Genomic DNA, 25,945 nt, shown 5'->3' with positions numbered 1-25,945 from the left:
ATAAAATAATTAGAGTTAGAAAAATTAACATCCATTAGGTCAAGCTCACTTGTATGTATATTATCGAATCATCCCTAACTACAGTACTCAATATAGGGCGACAAAAAACATTACTTCTTTTGGTCACTACCTCCTGATGTATGTTCCCCAAATATTCATCAGGATAACCTGTCTTGTGAAACGTATCCAATACTTTATCATATTCCAAGTAAAAAGTATCCAGACTTGACACCATCTGGGCCAGTCTGACATGTTGTCCCTTGACAACCGCCTTTTTCTGAAATTTGGGGTGCCAACTGGAAAAGTATAAATAAAAATTTGAAAATGTCGGTTTACGATAAATATTAGAAGTAAAACAATGATTGACCAAATCTTTACTGATCTTGATATCCCAATAAGAAATGGAATTGACATCCTAACTATGAGAAAATAAAAAAAAGTACTGTGTTATTAATGTGATCCAAAAACTGTAATAAATTGTCTAAGGAATCTACTCACAAAATGACTATCGTCTGGGTATCTGTTGTAAAGTTTATATCACTATTTTCATGGTATTATGTCTAAGTTTCAGTGGGGGTATTCCTTTTAGAATTGTAGATGTTCGTCATTTAATTGATTTGATGATGTCATGATTGATGGTGTATGCAAATTTGCAATTATGTGGTTTGGTTTGTTCTGAAGAAGTTCTTGTGTTCAGGAACGAAAGCGCTCAATAAATTGTTCAACCGGACTTGTTTGGTTTCGTTCCTGGGTTGTTTTCAGTTTGTCTTTTTATTCTGTTATTTATTCGGTGGTTATGTCACTACCTGGGAGCAACACTCCTGCTGGTCCGTTGGCAGCTCATGGATGTATTAAGGAACCTACATTTTCCTCTGTGGTGGCATCTTAGAATGGCAGTCAGCCGTTAACTGTGCATTTGGTGCCACATTTTGGTTTTAATGGTTCAAATTCATCACAAGAGTCTCTCGGAATACCTCTCACACAATTGTCTCGAGGTACTGAATTCCACAACAGCAGTAATTCCAGCATGTGTTGTGACTGGAGGGGAAATTAATTTAACTTTTCAACTAGTGCTTCTAATTTGCATTCTCCTTCACTAAATGTTTCCTTATCGGAACAAATATATGCCTTTGAGAAGCTGTTATTTCAATTCAAAAAACTGCAGTTTGAAAATAGTTATTTGGCATGGAATTTGGAGTTGCATCAAGTCCCTAGGGGATTGCGCTTATGGCGGTTTCCAAACGAGGCTGCTAAGGATTCAGCATACATATATATCAAAGACCTTCATATGGTGTTCAATCAGGCTAGTTCTGAACTAATGAGGGTAATCATCAAGCACAACAATAAGAGTTTAGAATCTATGTTACACAAGCTTGAACAAATGAATCGTTGTATCACTTTCGACCTCATATATGAGGCATATATGACGAATTTTGACAATATGATTATATCAGAGGATTCTTCCTGCAACAATATTTCTTCACACAAATTGGACAAAATTAAGAGAGACATGCAGGAATATGCTAATGGGAAGGTGTATCTCAATACTCCTGGTCACCATGACAAAGTTGGTAATTTCATCAATGCTTCTAGGACATTGACTCCAGGAAGAGATGAATGGGAAGTGATATCAGCACCTTCTTTTTCCGATGCATCGGCCCCTTTAGGGTGTCATCAAGTGAGGAGACTGGAAAGGATTCGCAATCAGAAACAGAACTTTCAGAATCGGTAACGGCAGCCCAATAGCGACTCTTATGTAAGAGAAGGGGCTCGTCTCAAGAGGAGGAATGGTTATTATTGTAAGTAGTGGATTTGTCTCATATGGACTTACAGGAATCTTCCCATGCTGTTAAGGTCATTTACAAATTTGAGTTTGGATTTTAAAGTGTTTAATTTTTCATCCAAGGTAATAACAGTCGATCATGCTGTTATACTATCCTAAGGCTTAACATTTGTGCTGGGCTCGGTGAGCTGCAATTGTGGATGTTATTTGTGATTTCAAACTTTTTTCATGGAAATTGAATCTATCTATTTTTTAATAGTAATGAAAGTATTACATTTCGACAAGCTTTGACTCGACAAAGTTGTTTCAACCCCCCCCCCCTTTGGCATTTTATATCCAACTGTTTGAAAAATTATGTGAATTTGGGATACGTGAGGGCATAAATAATTCTAATTGTTCTGAATTTGTCAATTTGACTAAAGAGATTCAATTGTTCAAGGAATTGGTTTATGACAGAGACATTCATATTAAGTCACCAGATAAGGGGTGTGGAATTGTTATTATGGACAAAAATGTCTATTTAAGTTGCATCAATTCACTTTTGATGGATATGTATGAAGAGGTTTCACGCAATGAAGTGAACATTGCTTTTCACAAGATGTTGCAGGATATGCTTCTACAAGGTGAGCTCAATAAAAGAGATTATGCATTCATGCACAATGACAAACCTGTCCTTGCTAGTATCTTAGGCATTCCAAAGATACACAAGAGTGTTACTAATCCACCTTTTTGAGCAATTATTAGTGGAACAAGATCCAAAACTTATACTGCCAAATGGACCGATTATCACACCAAGGCAGGGATAGAAAAAATAACACACATTTGCAAGGACTCATAGCAGTTCTTGAATAAATGTAATAGTGTTCCCTTTGTGAGTGAGGCTATCTTTGCTACCACTGACATTCACAATTTATTTTCAGTCATTCCACATGATGTGGGTTTGAACTGGTTTAAGCAACAATTGTTTATTTCTGCCCTTGATAATACTAAGGTCAATGCTACTCTTTCCTTAATGGAGATTGTCCTCCAAAATAAGTTCATATTTTTTGAAGGGTAGATATTCAAACAGTCCACTGGTGTGGCTATGGGAGCAGCATGTGACCCCAGTTTCACCAATTATGTCATGACACAATAGGAGAGTGAATATGTGCTCAATAGTACTTTTTCTAGTTTGTGGTTGTTTTACAAGAGATACCTGGACGATATATTCATTTTGTGGGTGGATTCCTTAGACATTTATTACAGTTTTTGGATTACATTAATAACACAGTACATTTTTTTAAATGTTCTCATAGTTATGAATGATGTCAGTTTCATTTCTTATTTGGACATCAAGATCAGTAAAGATTTGGTCAATCAATGTTTTACTTCTAATATTTATCATAAACCGACATTTTCCAATTCTTATTTACACTTTTCCAGCTGGCACCAAGAATTTCAGAAAAAAGGCGGTTGTCAAAGAACAACATGTCAGAATGGTCCGGATGGTGTCAAGTCTGGATACCTTTTACTTGGAATGTGACAAAGTATTGGATATGTTTCGGAAGAGGGGTTATCCTGATGAATTTTTGGTGAACATACATCAGGAGGTAGTGACCAAAAGAAATAATGCTTTTTATTGCCCTACATTGGGTACTGTAATTAGGGATGAAGGCCGCAGTGGTGCAGCGGTAGCATTGTCGCCTCACAGCAAAAGTCTCTCCCGTTTGATTCTCGACTGGAGCGCCTTCTGTGTGGAGTCTGCATGTCCTCCCCGCAGTCGGGTGGCGTTCAAAAGACATTCGTGAATGGGCGTGCCTTCGATAAAGGTTGGGCATCGGGCTGGAAACTCGGCACTGTAAAAATCTACTGCCAATCACTAGCGGACTGGAGTTCCGCTGTAGCGAACCCTAACTGGGAAAAAGCCGAAAGAAGAATTTGATTAATATACATACAAGTGAGGTTGACCTAACTAATGTTGATGTTTCTAATTATTTTATTATAAGTTTTTCTTTGGATTCTCAGTATATAGTGCAATGTATTTCTAAAAATTGGAGGTTAATTTTCAATGAAGTTGGTTTAAGTAACAGGTCGGGGACTAAGCCCATGATTACATACCAAAAGAACAAATATTTCAAATGTCTTTTTGAAAGGGATTTCGAGACTCAAGGGGATTCTACCTTGAAATTTCCTCCTGGTACCCGGAAATGTGGGACTTGTTCCCAATGTCACTTGATTAATGTTTCCAGTTGGTTCAACATTCAAAGTATGAGATACAATATACATGGACATTTTTCTTGTTATTCTAGGAATGTTGTTTATTTAGCACAATGTGTTTAATGCTCAAGTTTCTATGTGGGCAAAACATGCAGGGCTTTTAGGAGGAGGATATATGAGCACTGTGCTGATATAAAAAACAAGAAAGGTACTAAATGCTCTGTATAAACACATAGAAACTAATAATTACCACCATTTCAACTTTTTAGTGTTGGAGCAAATCAAGAGTGATTTACAGGGTTATATTACTGAAGCACATTTGGATAAAGCTGAATTAAAGTTGCAACTAATTCTCGATGCGGTCAATATTCCATGGTTAAATGAATCCTGTTCTATTTTTTGTTAAAACTGAGGTATTATGATGCTTTTTAAGAGATTAATATTCATGTTTGTCAGTTTTAATTGTATCACTATTTTAATGGTATCATGTCTAGGTTTCAGTGGAGGTATTCCTTTTTGAATTGTAGATGTTAGTCATTTAATTGATTTGATGATGTCACGATCAATCATGTATTTAAACTTGCAATTATGTTGTTTGGCTTGTTCTGAAGAAGTTCTTGTGGTCTGGAATGAAAGCTCTCCGCAATAAATTATTCAACTGGACTTGTTTGGTTTTGTTCCTGGGTTATTTTCAGTTTGTCTTTTTATTCTGTTACTCATTCGATGGCACAATAAACATTTCACTTCATATTTCCAACTGATGCCTGAATATTGTCAACTGTGATGCTAAACTTTAGAATTTGTTTGATCATAAACACACAATGTGCATACTGTGAAAATCACATACTGCGCATATTGTGAAAATGTGTAAATGCAAACATGTCACGCTGAGCATTAAATAACCATATTTCCTACTGATAGAACCCCAAAATGTTGCTATAGCCTAATAAAAATAATACACATATGCCAACCAACAAGATATGCTCAATAAACACAGTCCCTTTTCAGGGGTAACCAAGGAGCAATGTCTGGTTAAGTAACTTACTTAAGGTCACACTCAACTTGGTACACAATAAAAAAAAGATGTTATGTCAAAGTGAGAAACGCAGAAACTGGAGATTGTGGCAGAGACTAACCTGAAGATAGCGTCCCAAATGCTTTTGCCATGCTTATAAATTTGTTCAGAACTATGGCATCAAGGATTAGTCTAAAGTACAAAGTCAAGTTCCCTCCCAGGAGCTGGACATGTAGTCACTTCACCCATAGGCACTGATAAGTTTTTGATGCTAAACATCTGACACTTGGTGACAGGGCCCCATAAATCATTTGAGAAAGCGGCCCCTGAGTTCAAGCATACTGACTCAGTGGTTTATTCAGGTGCTGTAACAGGGTCACACCATGAAACTTGCGTCATAATCTACATTTCATACGTCACCTTTAGTAAATTTAAAATTTTAACTTCGCTATAGCTTCAGCTCCTTGTAGCATTTTGATGGATGAAATATAAGATAGAGAAACAAAATGTGTGGTACAGTCTCACTGACATGTATATGTCAAGTGAGAGTTTTCCAGAAGAAATGTTTAACACATAACATGTCAATCAATGTATCCAGGTTATTAGCTTTATTTATTAGCTATAGCTGTGTTAGCATGTACTATTTTACATTGATCACTGTAAATTAAACGTTAAAACTCTAGTAAGTACCAGCTCCATTGGGATGAAGCCTTCTGGTGGTTCTTGGAGATGATGTTGGAAGGAGACAAATGATGAAGCTTATTCCTGCTTGACTCTTTTCTCGGGGGGGGGGGGGGTAATGTCTGTTTGAGAGAACACTGTCTGCAGTAGAATTCTGTGGATGCTTGGAGTCACATGGAGGTGCTTGCCTGCAAGAAGGAAAAGGCCAAATGATCACATCCCCTGGAGGTGTGGAGTACAGTGAAATGACCCACTGCATGCTTACCTCTTAGATGAGATGGTGGTGTCTGTGAAAACCTGTAAAGGTCCTGGAGACCAGAGATGCTTTAGGGCTTTTAAAGTGTTCATTACTGCCCTTATCTTTTTGATACTTGCGTGCGTTACTCTGCTCGGTTGGTACTACAGACATTGCACTTTCACACCTTTGGAAGTTGCTGCATACACTAGGTCAGAAGAACCTGTTGTGACAGACTGAAAAGGAGATAGAAGAGGAAATGGGAGACCTAGATTCCTAGGTAACTAGTATACCCACCATAAAACCGCCCTCTTTGCAAACTCCAAACTGTGGATCTGAAAAGATAAAGGGTGCAAATACCGAGTCACGACTGATGAAGTGCCAATGGATTTTTCTTATGTGTAGTCTTTCCAGGGTAATCATATGAATCATAGAAGCCATGTTCCCCAGAATCCAAAGAAATTCCCTGACCGATACCTGGCTTTGCTTGGAAAAACTCAGGAGGAACCTTTGAAATATCTCCATTTTATCTGCAGTCAGAAGGTTTCTTCCCTGCATAGAATCTGAAAGATATTTCAGTAAAACAATTCTATGCGAAGGTATAAGAGGAGATTTCTGTAAACCCACTTGAAAAACCCATATTAAACAGAATAGTCTGATCCTGGAAGGAGTAGATAGTCCAAAGGGTATGGCAGAGAACTGATGATAATGATGAGAACCAGACAGAGAAAAATCTTTAAAAGACATCTGAAATGCTTGCCAATGAAAATGTGATGATAGGCATCTTTTAAGTTTAGCTTTGCCATGAAAACTATTAAGCAGACAATTGTTTATGTGTTCTGAAGGAACAACATTTTCAACTTTGGGATCTTGACAAAAAGATTGAAATAGAAGAGGTCTAACATAGGCCCCCAAGTCTCTTCCTTCTTTGGCACTAAAACATCCTTGAATAAAATCCCTTGCCCATCTAGCAGGCAGGACTGGTTCTACTTATCCTTGAGATAACATATGTTCCAGAACTGAGGAGAGCAGGGATAACTGGTTTGCTGGGCAAAGTGGAATCCTCTTGAAATGAGCGAGGTATTCTCACTGTCAAGTGTACCTGTGCTGAATTACTTTGAGGCCCATTTTCCTAACTCAAGCATAGGGAGAGATTACCAGTGTGGAGGGGGGGGGGGGGCAAAGAGACAAATAGTTATCCTGACTTTTTGGACTAATCTTGATTTTGAGGGAGTGGGAGTGTTCCCTTTCTTTTTAGAATCTCCTTGTCATTGCTTTTTAAAATCCTGTTTGTTGGCACCTTGCTGCTTAAATACCTTTTTGAAAAAGAGAGCTGAAGTAGAAGGAAATTTTTATTTGTATTGAAAAAGGATGCTTGAAAAATGTGGGTCACCCCTTGAATTGTATTTTCCCTCTCATCAAATTTCTTAAGTACCTCAGCAACAGAAGGGCCAAATAGAACTTCCTTGTCCAGGAGAGAATTTAAAATTTCAGTATCTCAAGGGAAATGTTGATGACTTAACCAAGCAAATCTTCTCATGGTCGACTCAGAAGCTGCTGCTCTGGAGACAGTATCAGTAGCATCATAAAGACACCTTGAAATTGCTTAATTACATGAGAAGCACAAAGGAGGCATTCAAATAATTGTTCACCTCAGAAGAGGGAAAGCTGACAATTTAACTTTTTATGTTCAGACAAAAAAGGTGTTTTTAGATAAAATACCAACCTGACATTCGAAAAAAAGCAGCAGTCTTGCCAACACAAATTCTAAACAAGAAAAACACAGTTCAACAAACAGATTTAAATACTTGTTTTCACAAGCTTTCACAGTACTCAAATCTCCTGTGACAAAATGATAGCTCACACAAAACAGTTTCCTAGCATAAATAAAACTATATTCACAAAATAACAGTTTTCCTCAGAAAAAATACTGAAAGGTTTTCCCCAGCGGGGAAACCTATTTGCCCAACTCTGAAGGATCACTACACGAATAAAAAATTCCACTGAGCCCAAAAGATAGCATTTCAGCATCAAGAAAGCTCCGAAGCATTCCACACACGGTCTGTATATGATAATCTGCTCAAGCCTCAAGCTTCTGACAGTTAAGAGCACATGGAAAGTGCCCTTAAGCTTTGAAAAGCTATTTGGTTAGTGGGGGATATGACACAGATAGTAAAGGCTACTTCGACAGCAATCTAATGTTGCCCATTTAAACAAGTAAAGAAAGACTTAAAAAAGTTAAAGAAGAAGAATCTACTTCAATTTACTTTTTTCCCCCACATGGGCTGGGAGGCCTGTAGCTTAGCAGCCAGTACTGTGACCCATCGCTGCTACTATCTATAACTCACTATTAAAATCCTTTTATCAACAAATAGACAGTATGTGCTATATACCCATTTTAATCCTCCCTGTGCTACTCCTTACCTTACAGTCTAATTTCAGTCTGTTTTCTGTCTCCTAACTCAACTACATGCAACTCTTGGACCAGCATTTGTTTGCATAAAAAAAAAAAAAAAAAAACATTTACAACTCTGTCCTAGGTCAGCATATAGTTAAAGTATTACTATTCATATTCAAGTATATAATTCTTCAAATTCCACTAGCTTAAACATTGTTCTTGTTTTGACTACGTATTCACCTCCACTACCCATCAGCAGCATAAGATTTCAAGTCGATCCAGTATTTCTTTCAACTGTCCTTCCTAATATTTCACTGCCGTAAACATTTCACCTAGTGAAGAAAGAACTGTGAACGTACATACCAATTAAGCTTACAATGCACAACAAATTTACCCAAGATATAAAACTCACCAGGTATCTTACTGACTGAAAGACTAAGTGGAACCATTCAAAAAGACAGGGACCCCAAGACATTAAATGTTAATGTACAATATTCCCAAATGCTATCAGGCTGGGGCAGCAACTGTAAACATTCAAAAAAATTTAAATGTGATAAAAATATTTCAAGTATTAAACAACTTGTGTCCACAAACATTCACAATACTCAAATCCCCTGTGACAAAATGACAGTCCAAAAAACAAAAAGTTTCCTAGTGTAAATAAAACAAGTTTCACAAAAGTAACACTAGTTTTTCTCAGAAAAAATACTGGAAGACTTTCCCCAACAGAGAACTTATCTGACCAGCACTGGACAGTGTTAGCTGACCATTGATCCTCAAAAGACCCCAAGAGGAGTGCTCTTTAGTGGCAGGAAAGCTTTGAAGGGCTTGGCACTTAAACCACTCTTTTTCTTTAGTGCAGCTCCAGCTGAATAATAGTTTGGGTGCATGGAAGGTACCCTTGAAGCTTTGGAAGCTGGCCAGCAGTTATATCCTTATTAGGTTATAAATCATATAGCTAAGTCTACTGCAGCAGTAATCATAATGATGAATAATGAAGCAAAAAATATGCTATTCCTTTAGATGACACCAAAGCAGCAACATACACTTTTTTAATTTGAGTTTTGGCTCTTACCAACTTTACCAAGCATCCTCTCAAACCTTACGCATTCACTTGCTCTTCCACCTTAAATTCTTAGAACACTTATCTCAAACTCAGGAAGTGAAAACAAAAGATGGGTGCTGGTAGATCTTCATCCCAGTGACTTGGACTTTTGTTTTGCAATAATGCTTTAACTTTTTCTTTGCTGACTGTAAGGCACTGTGCAATCTATGTAACTTTTCAGCTCTTATACAGGTGCAAGCTTTCTCACACATGCCATGCCAAACCATGTTACTACAATCCACCTTCTTGCACAGAGTGTACACCTGTGATCCAATCATTGTTGGATGATTTCCAATCTTTCTGATCAATATTTTATAGCATGCAGACTTTCTGTCATTTATGGGTGTGTGTGTGCGTCTCTCTCTCTCTCTCTATATATATATATATATATATATATATATATATATATATATATACATATATATATATACATATATATATATATAAATATATATATACATATATACACATATACATACATACATACACACACAATTACATATATATGTACAAGTAGATGTGCATGACTGTGTGCATATACAGTGGTGACCTGAAATGTCCTCAAGACACACATTAGGGGATTTTACTCAAAAGGCATCCATTTTCCACCTTCAATTACTTTCATTTCAGTGCACAAACAACATGCATTACCAATCGTTGTCTTTCAAAGAACACACAGACTGCATTTGAAAATTAAAACATGACTTTACTGAAGTAAATGAATCACAGTAATATGCAAGTTCGCTAATTCTTTGACATGCCTTAAGACACACTAATTTTCAAACATAAATGACAGAAGTTAAATAGTTCACTTAAGTTCGGTCATTTTTAGCTCTCTTCACTCTACACATTCAGAGTGAGCAGGTTTACCATGCCTGCACCTCTGGCCCTGTTTCAGGGCAAATCTTCCTTTGGGCACGCTAACCTTTCTGGTATTCTAGCCCCATCCTATTTGAGCCTTCTCTTTCTACATCTGTGAAGTTCCTCTCAGACAGACCTTTCTATGGATATCAGACTACCACCTAAAAAACTCTCTGACAGGCCTTTGTCTTTGTATCAAAATCTTGCCCGTTTATTTTTCCAGGGTAGGTCTTTGCTGAGAATTAGACTCCTACCACAGTAGCTACTGTAGACTGTAGACCAGGCACCCCACCCAAGTCCCACTGTAATCCCTCTATAGTGAGATGCATATGTCTGGTGTTTTTAGCTACCATTTTCTTTTTATGGGTCATCTCATTACATAACTGCTCTTACAACTCTTTCCAGTTTTACCTATGGATCATTTTACTGAATGGTAGTTCTTCCACCTTCCAGCTATAAATAAATACATATTTATAAATGTATATATATGCATAGATACACAAAACAAAACACATGCATATGTGTATATATGAATGTAAATGGTCCCCTTGTCCTTTATTCTGAGTATGCAAAAACAATCACACACTGTAAGACAGACACAGAATAAAGCAAGTGGTACAATGAACAGCAGTTCAACTAAAGTGTCAGTATCAAATAATGCAGTTAGATGAAATGTGCATTTCAAGGAGTAGTTACAAATAAAATTAAGTAGGAATAACAAATACAGTATGAAAACTTACCCTAAAGAAAGGATTTTTCTTGTTTTCTCCAATGGCATCAAGCCATTCAAACCTGTTGCACTGAAGCCCTCTGCCCTGGCAGATTCTGCATTTTCTTCTGTTGATTTAGCATTCAATAATCCCTCAGGACTATTACAGTTTGCTTGAGACTTTGGAGAGCCATGTCTACTGTTGGGTTTTGATCCTCCTACAGAACCAAAAACAGGACAGAATTTGACAGAAGATACAAAATGCAAATGAAAATATCAGTCAGTGCACAAAGACAATGCATTAAACTTGACTGAAACAATTTATCATCTTAACAGCTTATGCAAATCACCAGTAACCAGTTCTGATACCACTTCCACCTACCTACTCACAAGATGGAAAAAAGAAAGATAAAATGCAGAACAGAACAAAAAAGATGTTTCAAATGAAATATACGGCATAAGAATGAAAGTCAAAATGAAAATTAATGGTCTGTGCAAAAGATATGTATTCAGTCTGGGTATGGAAAAAATCTTCCTCGGAGAACAACGGAGGAGGTTCTCTTCATTTCCTTCAACATTCTAGGGCTTTTATCTGTACCAGGAAATAACAAACATACTGGCACCAAACAGATATAAAGCACTTAACATTTATTAAAAAATTTAAATCGAAGCTAGATTTCAAACTTGCTCTTCATCAGATTAAATGCTATTTCTGAAACACACATTTTCAACCAAATTTAAGAGCTATAATGCTGCAGTCCCTGAAGTCAAACTACCACAATTACTTAGCTATAATATCCTCTAAGATGATTTTTTTTTTAAACAGAAAGCACCATTGCATGACTTGCTTGTTCTATATGAATGTTACAAAGTTTACGAATTCTTCCTACAAAATCCAGTTTTATTTTCTAGTTACAATACTGTATTTCTAAGTGATTATCAAAATGCATAACATTTCTCAAACCCTAACCTTTTCTTTTTCATAGTGCTTGACTGCATTCTATAGCAGCACTTAAAATGACTACATAGTATATTTATCTTATGTAGTCTAGGTGACAAGTTTTGCACACTGAAGTTCTGTTCACTTTATATAGTTTTCTATAAAATTTGCTTTCTAAGCTTAAATTGCTAACATCTTTATAAAATTAAGAAATTTCTTACTAAAATCAACATTTATACTAGTATCCGCAGTGGTGCAGCAGTAGCTTTGTCGCCTCACATCAAGAAGTTCTCCCGTTCGATTCTCGGCTGGAGCGCCTTTCTGTATGGAGACATACATGAATGGGGTGCCTTCGTTGAAGGTTGGGCTGGCACCTCAGCACCATAAAAATCGACTGCCAATCTTTAGCGGACCGGAGTTCTGCTGTGGCGACCCCTAACAGGGAAAAGCCAAAAGAAGAATACTAGAAGTGGAACAGAAGCTTTGAAAAAGTGACAACAATTACCCAAGTTAATTAAATAAAAATATTTTAAAAAAGGCCTGTAGTAGTTTTTTTTTTTCCAACCTTTGCTGTCAGACAGTCTCTTATTTTGTATAGGCTAGAAGCTGGACCATACAATTTTGGGCTAGTTCACAGTTACCAAGATGGTAAGTACCAAACTCCATGGGAACTATAATCAGCCACATCAGCTCCCAAACTGATGAAATCAGAAATTCTCTTTTGGTCCCCATTGTAGCGCTACTTATATACACCAGGGAATGCCTTGGCCTAGCTCATTTCATACAGTATATGTGAATAATTCAGTCTTGCTTTGTTTTGCTCCATCACTAATAGACATGCCCACAGCCAGCTGAACAATGACAATTTTCTGCACTGGAATACCAATGTAAGCATAGTAACTTAATACTAAATTCCATTAAATCAAATACGATATCTTACCACAAAAATGCAGCCTGAAAATGTGAGCAACATGATTAAGATCTTTAATTTTTGTATCAGTGCGCTCATCTATTGCCTGATCTGCTTTATGGTGGTATGGATTGATGTATGTTATACTTTCATACTTTGCCTAATGCAACTTCTAACTTTACTCATTATTGCTCAAGTAACTGCTGCTATTTGACAACTAGTATATAACCTGCCACTATGGAAGGAGGTGAGTGGAAAAATACATTTGGATGTAACATATTTACCAAGTGTTCAGCTGATCAGGGGACGTCCAAGATGGCTGCACGTTGAGTAACAGCTTAATTCTAGCTCTCTCAGTGTGAAAACAGAAAAGAAAGCCAGTGGACCCAAATTCCTGGATGAAGTTCAATAACTGGCTAGTAAGTGCACTACCTGGATGCCAGTAAAAAAGAAATACAGAGGACTTGAAGGAAAATCAGCTAAAAAAGTTGACAAAAAAATAAGTGGAAAAAGTACTGCAGCTGTTAAGCAAAAAGCAGTGCTAACTCCAGACATGACTTCCAGTAACCTAGAAGGAAGTATAAGGCTGCACACAGACCTGACTAAAATAAATGAAACACTGATGGAGTACATCAACTCAAACAATAAAGTGTAGTAAAAATGGAAGAAGCTTTAAAAAAATATTCAGATAAGGTGATAAAACTGCAAACCTCAGAGGTCGAAAAGAAGAAAAAGCTTGCTGAATATGAGACTGCACAAGAAGAGATGATTCAAAAATTAATAGAACTAGAGGATAGGGAAAAATCAGAGATCTTCTGCTGTACCTGAGAAGCTGGAAGGAACAGACTGTATTAATTTTATGAAAGCACAAATAAGCAACTTGACTGGTATTCCACAACAGGGACTGTTAATTGAAAGGGCACATTGTATGTATGCTCCAAACCTGGCTATGAGAAAAAGTACAGTTGTGTACACTTACCATAAATGTATATGTTCAAGTGTATTCACTGTTGCAGTCCTGACCATTGGGATTTCCTGCCCTGAAAGAACTCGGTCGGCCTGACTTCCAGAGAAAAAGCTTTCTGGCTCCCAGGCTGGTGGATGCCCAGACCAACGTCAGTACACTCAGGTATAAAGGCAGCCAGCTTGTGTCAGAACACCAGTCTTTTATTGCCCCCCCCCCCCCAAATAAGAGATGGCCTGAAAAGATTGGAGGTATCCTCAAAGGATAGCCTGGTAGAGGAGGACAGGACAAGGAAGGGTTCCCTTGGATGAAATGCACAGACAGAAGACGCCTATAAGTAGGCTAAGGGGGCAGGACATTGTTAAAGAAGACTGCAACAGTGAATGCACTCGAACATCAACATTTATGGTAAGTGTACACAACTGTATTATGTTCTTTGTGTTTTAGTGTTGCAGTCCTAACTATTGGGAATATTCCCAAAGCAGAAAGGAGGGTAGAAGGATCCTAGGGTGAATAGATGATGCCCTGCAGGATAGCAGTGGCAAACCCTGCTCTAGATTTGGAGAAGGAAGCCAGATGCTAGTGTTTGGTGAAGGTATGTACCGAGGACTAGGTGGCTGCCTCTAAAACATCCTTGTTGGGAACTCCTTTGATGAAGATAGCAAAAGTAGCAGTAGTCCTGGTGGAGTGAGATCTAATACCAACTGGGGGTACCTTGCCATGAAAGCTATAGCAAAAGGAGATAAAATGGGAGACCCATTCGGCAATAGTTTGCTTAGAAGCTGGTTTGCCTTCTGCACCAGGGGCAAAGGTAATGAAAAGCTGTTCAGTTTTGCTGAAAGGTTTTGTCCTATCCAGGTAGAAACACAGTTGCACGTGAACATCCAAGGAATGCAGAATTCTCTCTCCTTTATTTTGAGGGGTGAGGAAGAAAGTTGGTAGATGGAGGGCCTGATTCATGGTGGTGTCAAGAGATCACCCTGGGCATGAAGGATGGGTTGTTCCTGACAGAAACCCTGTCCTTGTGAAAAATAAGAAAGGGTTCAACTGCCATGAGGGCCTGCAGTTCAGACACCCTCCTAGCTGAGGTGAGCGCTAGTAGTAAAGCTGTTTTCCAAGTCAGAAATTTGAATTCAGCAGATGCTGCTGGTTCAGAGGGATGCAAAGTTAATTTTTCTAAAACGAAGTTGAGATCCCATGGAGGCATACGCTTTCTTCTGGGAGGCCTAATGTGTATGACCCCCCCCCCCCGAGGAATTGTCGCACGTGTGGGTGGAAAAAGACAGGAGCATGTGAAGGCACACAAGCAGAAATGGCAGAAGCATGGATTTTAATTGAAGAAAGTCCCAGGTCTATATTAGATGATCGAACTTTCAAAAGTTCGTCTGTCATGTGGTCGACACCATATGATCGAATTTTTGAAAGTTTGGACATTTTAACAGAGATCTCTGTACAGTGCGGAAAGGGAAGATTTCCCTTTTTCTGCACTGTAGTGCGATCTCAAAGTTGGTATATTTAAAAAGTGGGGGTGTGTGGGGGGCTGCAGGTGACCCCTGCTTAAAACATTCAGGTAGGTTATTTGTGAAGTTTATTTTTTTTATTAGATTTTCGAACTTTTAAAAGTTTGATCATATGGTATCAACCATACAACAGTCGAACTTTTGAAAGTTCAATTATCTAATATAGACCCGAAAATCCCCGAGTTAACACTGAAGTCTGGTATTCCAGGATGCTGGTTATGTGAATTGATTGTGGCTCTAGGTGGTGTTCTTTTCACCAAATAAAGAATCTTTTCCATTTGGATTTGTAAGATTTCCTAGTGCTAGGTCTTCTGGACTCCTTGAGGATGTCTAACACCTGTTTGCTTAGGGTGGCATCCATGCAGAATGTTGTGGGATCATCCATGCTGCCAAGCTGAGAGTCGACAGGTTGGGATGAACAAACTTCCCGCGTTTTGAGTATGGAGGTCAACCCTCTGAGGCAGAATCTACTGTGCCTCGTTGGAGAGTTGGAGGAGGAGAGGGTACCAACGCTGTCTGGGCCAGTCTGGTGCTATCAGTATTGCTCTTCGGCCCTCCTCCCTTATCATGAGCAGGACCCGAGGAATTAGAGGTATGGGGGGAATGCATAATTGAAGAGTTGGGTCCATGGGAAGAAGGCATCTGTTTTCCAGGCTAACTCTTGTTTGATCCTGGTGCAGTATTTTAGCAATTGCGTGTTCTGTTTGGATGCAGAGAGATCCACTTGAAAGACCCCGCAGGACTGGGTTATGGTCTTGAAAATCTCCGGGTGCAGGTGTCACTCGTGAAGGTCCACAAGATTCCTAATGAGGTGGTCTGCAAGAACATTCTGTACTCCTGGAAGGTACTGTGTCATGAGGTGCAGTCCCAGAGAGTGTGCTGTTTCTCAGATTTTCACTGCTAGACAGCACAGAGGGTAGGGAATGTGTTCCTCCCTGTCTGTTGATGTACCACATTACTGTGACATTGTCTGTCTTTACTAGCAGGACGCCTGGTGTCCATTTTTCCTTGAAGGATATTAGGCCTTCTTGTACAGCCATAAGTTCTTTCCGACTGATGTGCTTCTTTCTGATGTTGATTTCTCACTTCCCCTGGGCTTGTAGGTGGTGGAAGTGAGCCCACCAAGTCTGTCCCTGAGGCATCTGTTGTAAGGGTCTGTCCATGAGGACTGAATATGAAGGGGAGCCCTGGGTTGTGGGTGCAAGTTTGTGCCCACCATGCAAACTCCACTTTGAGGCAAAGAATGAGGGGAATCACTGACTCTAGAGGTTGGGAGTCCTGGCATCATATGTTCCTGAGATACTACTGCAACTTTCTCATGTGCAGTTTGGCCAGGGGGCGTAAGAGGATGCATGAAGCAATGTACCTTGCTAAAATCTGATCCTTCATTTGGATCCTTTGGAAGTAATCTGTCAAAAAGGACACTGTCCTTTTTCTGAGGGGAAGGAAAGCCTTCTGGAGAGTGTTGTCCAGGAGGACCCCCAGGAAAACAATATTTTGAGTTGGAGAAGAAATTGACTTATGGGGGTTCAATGTGAACCCCAGTGAGGATAGTACGTTCTGGGTGAATCTGAGATCCTGGAGTACTTTGGTGGGATGTACTGACTGCATAAGGCAGTCGTCCACGTAGGGATAGATTTGTATTCCCTTGGTCCTGCAGAAAGCAATTACTGGTGCCAGGCACTTTGTGAACACTCCTGGTGCAGTAGATAAGCCAAAGGGCAGAGAAGAAAACTGATAATGACTGGAACCTGCCCTAAAGAGAAGGAACTTTCTGTGGGATTCCTGTATAGGAATGTGAAGGCAGGCATTCTTTAGGTCTAGGGGGACCATGAAGGCCTGCGGGGATAGCATGGGAAGGAACATTTGAAGCGTTAACATTTTGAATTTGGGAACCAAGAGAAACTGGTTGACTTTTGACAGGTCCAGGATAGGCGCCAACAGCCTTCTTTCCTGGGGACCAGGAATAGTCTGGAGTAGAAACCTATTCCCCTGCTGAGGAGGAGGGATTGGCTCTATGGCTCCTTGCACACAGATTATGAATTTGAACCAGGGCCACTGTCATTTGATTTAGAGGGACATCTGGAAAACCTGAGGGTTTTAACTGCTATCTGAAAGTGATCTTGTAGCCATTTGCAATAATGTGTAGAACCCACTTGTCTGAGGTAATCAGCATCTATGTATGATAGAAAAGAGACAGCCTTCCTCTTAGCTGTGGGGTGGCTGAGTCATTGTGAGGCTCTGGGAATGGCTTAGGGTCTAGAACCCCCTTGTCTTGAGGATTCTGAGGTCCACTGTTTGCCTTTTTTGCAGGCGTTACCGCTGCCTACACAGTTTTCCCTTTCAAGTTTCCTCTGGCTACTTCTACACAGCGAGGTAAAGGACCACTGTTTGGCAGGGAAGTTTCAACTGAGATCCAAAGGAAGAAAGGGAAGGAACCAGCACAACAGTCAAGCGCTTTCGTCTTAAACAAAGACTTCATCAGAACTGTTAATACAGTTGACTGACACCAATATATAACTCATATGACATCCAACCATATGATAAATGCAAACAATAAAAACCTTATGCCAATTAGGCTTAGAATATAAAACATAAAACTAATAAAAATGTATATACATAATATATATGGCTGGCAAACACTAATAACAAAGATGAAAAATTATTAAAATATAATCACATAAAAAACATATAAAAAATATATAAAGAATTGTGTATATATATATATATATATATATATATATATGTATATCTCACATACCGCAAATAGGTACTACCCACTGGTATTCCCAGGTGGTCTCCCATTACTCTTCAAGACTTTTTAGTTTAAGCAACGGAGAAATGGAACAACAGTCATTGAGACCTGGAAACTGCAATGCATTTAACCTTAAAATCCACATTAACTATTTTCTACTCAAATGTTCATCTATCAGGAAACCCCTTGGATCCCTTACAACATAATCTAATATTACAAATCAAAAATTGTGCCCTGGCTCGAACAACATGTCGATACAGTGCATTTGATAATTTTGCCTTAGCTGCATCATTAATATGCTCATATATTCTATCCTTGATTTTACGTAACGTTTTCCCAATATAAAATGCACTTTACACCACCCCCCTTAGAATCACAATTGAAATGCCTTTTGATAAACTTTCTACTTTGAATGTGGAAAGATTCACATGCAAGTATATATATTGACACTGGGTACAGTGGTTACACCTAGACATACCACTACGTCTAATGTCACCACCCTCATCATATCTCATTTCTCTAAGGTGTTTTTCGACAAAAATGGAAAGGAGATGAGTGACCCAATTTCTTCTAGCAACAATAGGTCTCTGAAAGGAGGGCATACAGGATCTTTGTGAATTTTAAGAAGGCCCTGCATCACTGGTAAAAGTGGATATTTAACACTAAAACATTCAAAAAGCTTTGAATCAACAACAGTACTTACAAGACATTCCCACAGTGTATTTTGAACATGTGTAATCATTGTTCTGACCTGGTCCTAAGTAACTTGCACATAAGTAGTTGTATCATTTAACATAGTGTGCATACTGTTACTATAAAATGTATAACCAGTGACTACAACTGGTCCTCCTTTGTCTCCTGATTTAATACAAATAGTTGTCATATTGTAACTCTGACAGAGCTTTTCTTTTGTTTAAGCTCAAATTATTAAAAACCTTTCCCTTCCATCTACTATTTATTGACAAGTGCATATCATGCACACATACTTTTTCATAAGCATCTAAATTGTATAAAGGAGCATATAAACTAGGCTTCTTAAACATCAAAGTAACATCACTAACACAGTTGCCCAAATTAACTTTCAACATAACATTCCTTATAAGCATCTTTAAATCAATAATACTTACTTGTCTTCTACCTTAGAAAGCTCTGAGGGAATGAAGGATAAACCTTTTTCTAAAAGCGAAAACTCATGATGTGTAAGACTCCTTGAAGAGATGTTCCAAACTATGGATCCTTGCTGGTTTGCCACATTTTTTATTTTATTTTATTTTACATTTGTTGACCAGGTTTGTCTGGCTGAGCTAGTGGCTCATTTTCAGCAGAGACCCGGCGAGAAAAGCTCCAAGTTGAGAGAAAATTATACAACAGATACAAAAACTTAAAAATACATTTCAGATTACATACACATAAAAAAGAATTAAACATTCAGAAGTAGACAAAATGCTTCAAAAACATCTATACAATATTTGCAGTGGTAGAGAAGTGATGTAGAGAAACCAAAAAACTTTTGTGAGGCAAAACATTTTGAAAAGGAAATTCACATCTAGGATGGACTCGGCAAACCAGCATAGAATAAACTTAAGATATATGATCACAGGTATATAGAAGGGGTTTGTGGTAATAAACATGGTATGAACTGTTGAGAGATAAAAGAGGAGAGACGGTAGCAGGTGACAAGGATAGTCTAAAAAAATCAGCAGAATAGCATGTTTATAATAAATAACCATTAAGAAATAAGGAGAGAAATAGGAGAAAAAATACTGAAAAGGAAAGATGAGAGAAGGGAGGGTAGGATCATGGAAAAGAATCGATAAAAGGAAGCTGTTAGAAGACAGTGCAGGCAGATTAGACAAGGAAGAAGGGGTGTGAAAGGAAGTAGTGGGAGGGTGTAGGTTAGCTGTGCAGAGGAGAGGGTATTGGTAAGATGGGCAGAGGAGAGAGAGGGGTGTTGGATACTAAGGAGAAAGAGAGTCAAGGGTGATGACTGCAGTGGCAAGACCAATTTTTCTTTAGGGTGGTTGTGACCTAATTTCTAGGGGTAGTTTATTCCAGGATGTGCCTGGGTTGTAATTATAGCGTATACAACCTGTTTTGGACTTAGGTTTATAAATCTGTAGCAGGTCTTGGTCGGAGCTGCAAAGTTGTCTAGCAGGAGAGTATTTGGATATAACTGAAGTATGGCTAGGACAGAAGGAGGGCAAATATAGAATGGGGTGGATAAGTTGTAGTTGATGAAGTTTGAGGAGGTGGGGAAATTCTAACTAGTCTAGTTGCTTAAGAGATATGCAGTGGTGAGACTTATAGGTTTGATTTGCAGAGAATCTGGCCACCTTGTTATAGGTAGTTTCTAGTTTGGTGAGGAGTGTGGAGCTCAAATTTGTAAATAATTGACAGCTGTATAATAGAGTAGGAAGAAGAAATGTATGTGAGAGAGTTATTTTGGACCTGCTGGTTAAGAATTTCTTGTTGTGGTAAAGGTGTCCGAGTTTCTGATATGTCTTTTTAATACTGTTTATGACATGTTCATCAAATTTAAGCTGATCATCTATTATGACTCCTAGCAGTTTTGTACTAGGTTCTGCAGTGATGATTGTGTTATTGCTAGATTGAATGTAAAAGCAGATTTAAGATTAGAGAGGTTTTTAGGGAGAAAGAGTAAGAGCTTAGTTTTCTTTGGGTTGAGAATTAATTTGTTGTCACTGAGCCATGTCTTTATGGCATTAAATGATGCTTGTGTAGTAGAGTGGAGATCTGATGGATTGCCTGCGATGGTGATGACAGTAGAGTTGTCAGCGTATTTTACAAGTGATGACTGGGAGCAAGAGGTGTGTAATAGATTGGTGAAAATATTAAAGAGTAGAGGCCCAAGGATAGATCCTTGAGGGACTCCTATTTCCACAGTGGGGGGGGGGGGTTGAGCAGAGAGCCATTTGACTGATTGTTGGTGGTTTGAGAGGTAGCTTGAGAATCAGGAAATAGTAGGAGAAGATAAATTAAGGTTAGTTAGTTTGGCCAGGAGAAGAGGATGGGAGCCAGTGTCAAATGCTTTGGAGAGGTCCAGGAACAGGCACGAGACAAGTTTATGGTTTTCATGAGCAAGGGATATAGTACTTATGAAGGATATTAGTGCTGTTGTGATACTGTGTTTGGGACAAAAGCCATGTTTATGTGTGTGTAAGTAGGTTTTCCTGAAGTAGTGCATAACCTGACTGTGAATACATTTTTCTAAAATTTTTGAGAGGGGGGGACAGTATGGCAATTGGTCTAAAGTTAGATATGTCTGAGGAGTTTCCTCCTTTGTATATGGGTAATGTATAAAAATGTTTCCATATGGAGGGGACACAGGATTCAGTAATAGAGTGGTTGACTAAGAAAGATACTAGGTAGGCTAGGGGTTCTGCTGCAATCTGTAGGAAATAGGAGGGTAGATTATCAACTGAAGGTGAGCAGGGTTTAAGTTTTGAGATTAAAGATTTTATATAGTATGTTGGTACAGCTCTGAGGGAGAAAGAATCTTGGGGGTTGGGGAGAAAAGAGGGGTTAGATGGTTTGTTGGCACTGTCACTAGTGGGGAAAGAGTTAGTTAAGGAGATTATAGATTCAATAAAACGATGGTTGAAGATGGTAGCTGTTTCATCTGGTGTGTTGTTTGGGCAAGGGTTAGGAGGGGAAGGGTTTCTAGGGTGTAGTATGTAATTGATAGAGTTCCAGAATTTCTTGGAGTCTGATTTAAGGGTATTGGGGGGGGGGGTTAATGTAGAAGTTCTTTTTGTCATTGTGGATGAGTTTTTTTACTTGGTTTCTGAGTCCTTTATAGGTTTGTAGAAGAGATGGGGTCCTGGTTTTATTCCACAGTTTCCATATCCTATCTCTGTTTTTCATAAGGGCATGGGTAGCTTTAGTAAGCCAAGGAGCTGTTTTAGATTTAATTCTGACTGTGCGGAGAGGGGCAAGGGAGTTAAGGATGTTAAGAAAGGTAGTATTAAAAGAATGGACAGCTTCGTCAAGGGGGAGAGTAGTAAGATGTGACCAGTTAATTCTTGAGAGTTGGTCTGTGAAGGAGTCAGGGCAGAAGGTTGATAGTTTATTGGTGGTAATATACTTGTGGGGCTTAGTGGAGTGAGGAGTATGTCTAATGACTGTTACAGATCAGTGGACACTTAGGGCATTTGGGAGGGACTGGGGGTTATAGTAATTTTGGGATGGGAGACCAAAATCCAGTCAAGGAGGGAGCTAGGGAGGTTAGATTTATTGATATGAGTAGGGGTAGTGATTAGTTGCTCAAACCCATGTAAGTTAATAAAAGAGGTTGAGTTGGGAGTTGGAGTGAGAGCCAATCGATATTTATGTCTCCCAATATGATGATTTAGTTATGGACGGTATGAGAAAGGTGGGATAGAATGTTTTCTAGTATGGTGATGTTATCTCCGGGAGGGATACAGATTGCTACTATGGTAATGCTGGTGAAATTGTTGAGTTTAAAGTTGTCCAGTAGAAGTTCAACAGTGGAGAAGGAAGGAGTAGGATTATAAGGACTCACGAGAGTGAGGTGGTTGGAGAAGAGAATGGCTACTCCTCCACCATTTTTCCTTTGCCTATCAAGTCTAAGGATATTGTAACCAGGAGGGATAAGATCACTGTCAAGGTTATGAGGTTTCAACCAAGTTTCAGTTAGGGTGACTATGTCTGGCGAGTAGTTAGCTAATCAGGCATGGAATTCATGAACCTTGTTGACAATATTCTTGAGATTCATGGAGCAGAAGGATACCTGCTTTCTTGTGAGGGAGAGATAGGTAAGATTTGATCGGTGTGAATTATTGATCTGGGTAGAGAAATAGGGGCCAGGGTTGGGATGAATGTCCCCTGACAGGAGCAGGGGTTTTAAGTGGAGTAATTGTTTGAGTGGAGGGGGCTTTATTTTTCTTTTGAGGAGGTTGTTGGGAATGGAGATAACTTTATTTTAGGAAGTGGAGTGGTAAGGGAAAAGATGTATGGACAGATAGAGAGTTGTTGGGGTTACGTATTAGAGTTTATTGTGAAATTAGTGGAGTGGAAATGGGGAGCTAGTTTTGAATGGTAGGAGGTGAAAGAGTAAATGATCTGGAATAGTGGTAGCAGGAGTAAGGTTTGTGTTTTGAATGACATGATGACAGGTGGAGGAGACAGATTGACTAGGAGGGAGGAATAAGGTTTAACCTGTGTGAGGGAAGTGAGAGTGTTTAGGAAAGGGTGGATGGATGGGGAGGGAGCTAGGGAAAAGTACAGTCGTGTACTTACCATAAATGTAGATGTTCGAGTGTATTCACTGCTGCAGTCATTACACTTGGGTTATCCTGCTGACAGGCTACCCGCAGTCCGACTGAATTCCAAAGTCCTGGTCTGGTGTTGGTTGCTGTCACCTCTTCCCTGACGTCAGTGCGCCAGGGGTATAAAAGATGCAGCCGACGCCATTTTCTTCAGTTTTTCTTGCCCCAGATGTCAGGTGCCCCCAAAAGGGTAGGCTAAAAATTCTGCTTATAAAAAAGTATGCACTAACATAAACATTACCTTCATCTACAAGCAAAAACACCACATAGGTTGTATAGAATAGAGAAGTACAGATAAGTCCCAGCAATGAAAGAGGGATGGAGGGAGGGTAACCTGGACTGCAACAGTGAATACACTCGAAAATCTACATTTATGGTAGGTACACAACTGTACTATGATCGTCGTGTTTCACTGTTGCAGTCATTACACTTGGGTTGAATCCCAAAGCTGAGGTTGGGTGGCTGGACCTAAATAGGATTAGGAGTGGCTATGAGGCCCTGCAGAACTGCAGTGGCAAAGCCTGCTCTGGATTTAGAGTAAAGTGGTAGTGCTTTGTAAAAGTGTGCACTGAAGTCCAAGTTGCAGCCTCCAAAATATCCTTGGTTGGTACTCCTCTGAGGAAGGCTGCTGAAGTGGCTGCAGCTCTGGTTGAATGTGGCCTGATGCCCTTAGGCACTGATTTGCCATGTTGTGAATAGCAGAAATGAATGCAGTGGCCTATCCATTTTGAAACAGTCTGCTTTGAAATAGCTTTTCCTTGTGATCCTGCAACATATGCCACTAAGAGTTGCTCAGTCTTCCTGAAAGGTTTAGTTTTGTCCAAATAGAAGCATAGCTGTCTCTGTATGTCCAAAGAATGCAGAAGTCTCTCCCCTTTATTCTGTGGGTTTGGATAAAAGGTAGGCAAATGTATGGTTTGGTTAAGAGCCACTCTAGACACTACCTTAGGCATAAATGTTGGGTTTGTCCTTAGAGAAACCCTGTCCGGTTGGAAAATGATAAAAGGTTCCACAACCATTAATGCCTGTAACTCTGAGACTCTTCTTGCTGAAGTTATTGCTAAGAGCAGAGCTGTTTTCCATGGTAAGAATTTTATCTCAGCTGTATTGGCTAGCTCAAAAGGAGGCAGTGTGAGCTTTTCCAAGACAAAATGGAGGTCCCATGCAGGTATTGGTGCTCTCCTTGGAGGTCTTATGTTTTTGGCCCCTCTGAGGTACTGCCTTAGCAGTGGATGTGAAAAAATAGGTGGGTGGGTCTGTATTGTAATAAGCTGAAATGGCAGAGGCATGGATCTTAACTGATGAGAAGGATAGGCCTTTGTCCAGCATCTCAGTTAGGTATTGTAAAATCTGAGGAATATTTGGTACAAGCGTGTGAATTCCTTGTGCCTGGTTCCAAGCACAGAATCACTTCAATTTTTCTGCATAAGATTTTCTGGTGCTGGGCCTCCTGGCCTCCAAAATAACATCCATAACTGCTTTAGAGAGAGGTGTGTTCTGAGTGGTTATATTATCCGCCATGCAGCCAGTTTTAGTGTTTTGAGTTGGCTGTGCAGGATTTGATTATTTTGTTGGGTCAGTAAATGAGGAATTTGAGGTAATGTCCAGGCTGGGCCCTGAGACAAGGTCTTTAGGATTGGATACCAGTGCTGGCATGGCCAGTCTGGGGCAATCAGTATCACTTTTGGCTTCTCTTGTCTGACCTTTAGGAGTACCTTGGGGAGGAGAGGCACTGGGGGAAAGGCATATACTGTAAGTGTTTTCCAGCTGAACGATAGAGCATCCACTTTCCATGCTTGTTTGTGATAAGTCCTTGTGCAGAATCTCTGTAGTTGGCAGTTGTGAGGGGAGGCAAACAGATCTATGTCTGGGCATCCCCATTTTTGAGTTATCATGCTGAAAGATCTGTGGATCTAGTTTCCACTCGTGAGGATCCATGAGGTTTCTGCTTAGTTCGTCTGCCAGAGTATTTGTCTTTCCTGGTAGGAATTGTGCTTGCAGGTGTACTTGATAAGTCAATGCTGTGTTCCACAAAGTCATGGCTTGTCTGCAGAGGGGGGAGGGATGTGTGCGTCCTTGCTTGGTTATGTACCACATGACTGTAGTATTGTCCGTCTTTATCGGCAGTTGTCCTGGATGAAGTAGATCCTTGAAGGCTGTCAGGGCATTCTGTACAGCTAGCATCTCTTTTTGATGGATATGAAGATGCATTTGGCTTGCAGGCCATGCGGCCTGCATACATTTTCCTGCCATGTGGGCCCCCTAGGCATAATCTGATGCATCTGCTGTTAATGTCTGCCTGGCTGTGAGTAAAGTGAATGGCTGACCCTTGTTGTGGTGACAGGCCAGTGCCCACCATCGAAACTCCTGTTGCAGGCAGGGAATGAGGGTAATTAATTTTTCCAGGCTGTGGCAATGTTAAGTCCAAACACTTTTTAGATACCACTGTAGCTTCATCATATGCAGTCTTTCATATGGAATTAGCAGAATGCAGGATGCCATGAAGCCCAAAGCCTGCAGAATTTTTCTTGCAGATATCTGGGTCTTTGTTACCATCTTTTCGA

General features: G+C 39.5%; 1 protein-coding gene across 2 annotated transcripts in view; it reads right to left on the bottom strand.

Annotated features, from left to right (window-relative positions):
• TRIM37 (tripartite motif containing 37) overlaps positions 1-25,945 on the bottom strand; it is a 2,575,817-nt gene that overhangs the window by 388,767 nt on the left and 2,161,105 nt on the right. For both annotated transcript variants that reach the window (XM_044054277.1, XM_044054276.1), the window contains exon 22: positions 11,015-11,201. In XM_044054277.1, the coding sequence (XP_043910212.1) occupies positions 11,015-11,201 (187 nt within the window). The remainder of the gene's footprint in view (positions 1-11,014; positions 11,202-25,945) is intronic.

The sequence above is a fragment of the Protopterus annectens genome, chromosome 13.part0 (genome assembly GCF_019279795.1).
Source record: "Protopterus annectens isolate FY-2018-M chromosome 13.part0, PAN1.0, whole genome shotgun sequence".
Taxonomy (NCBI): domain Eukaryota; kingdom Metazoa; phylum Chordata; order Ceratodontiformes; family Protopteridae; genus Protopterus; species Protopterus annectens.
This window is presented reverse-complemented; position numbering and strand designations above follow the sequence as displayed.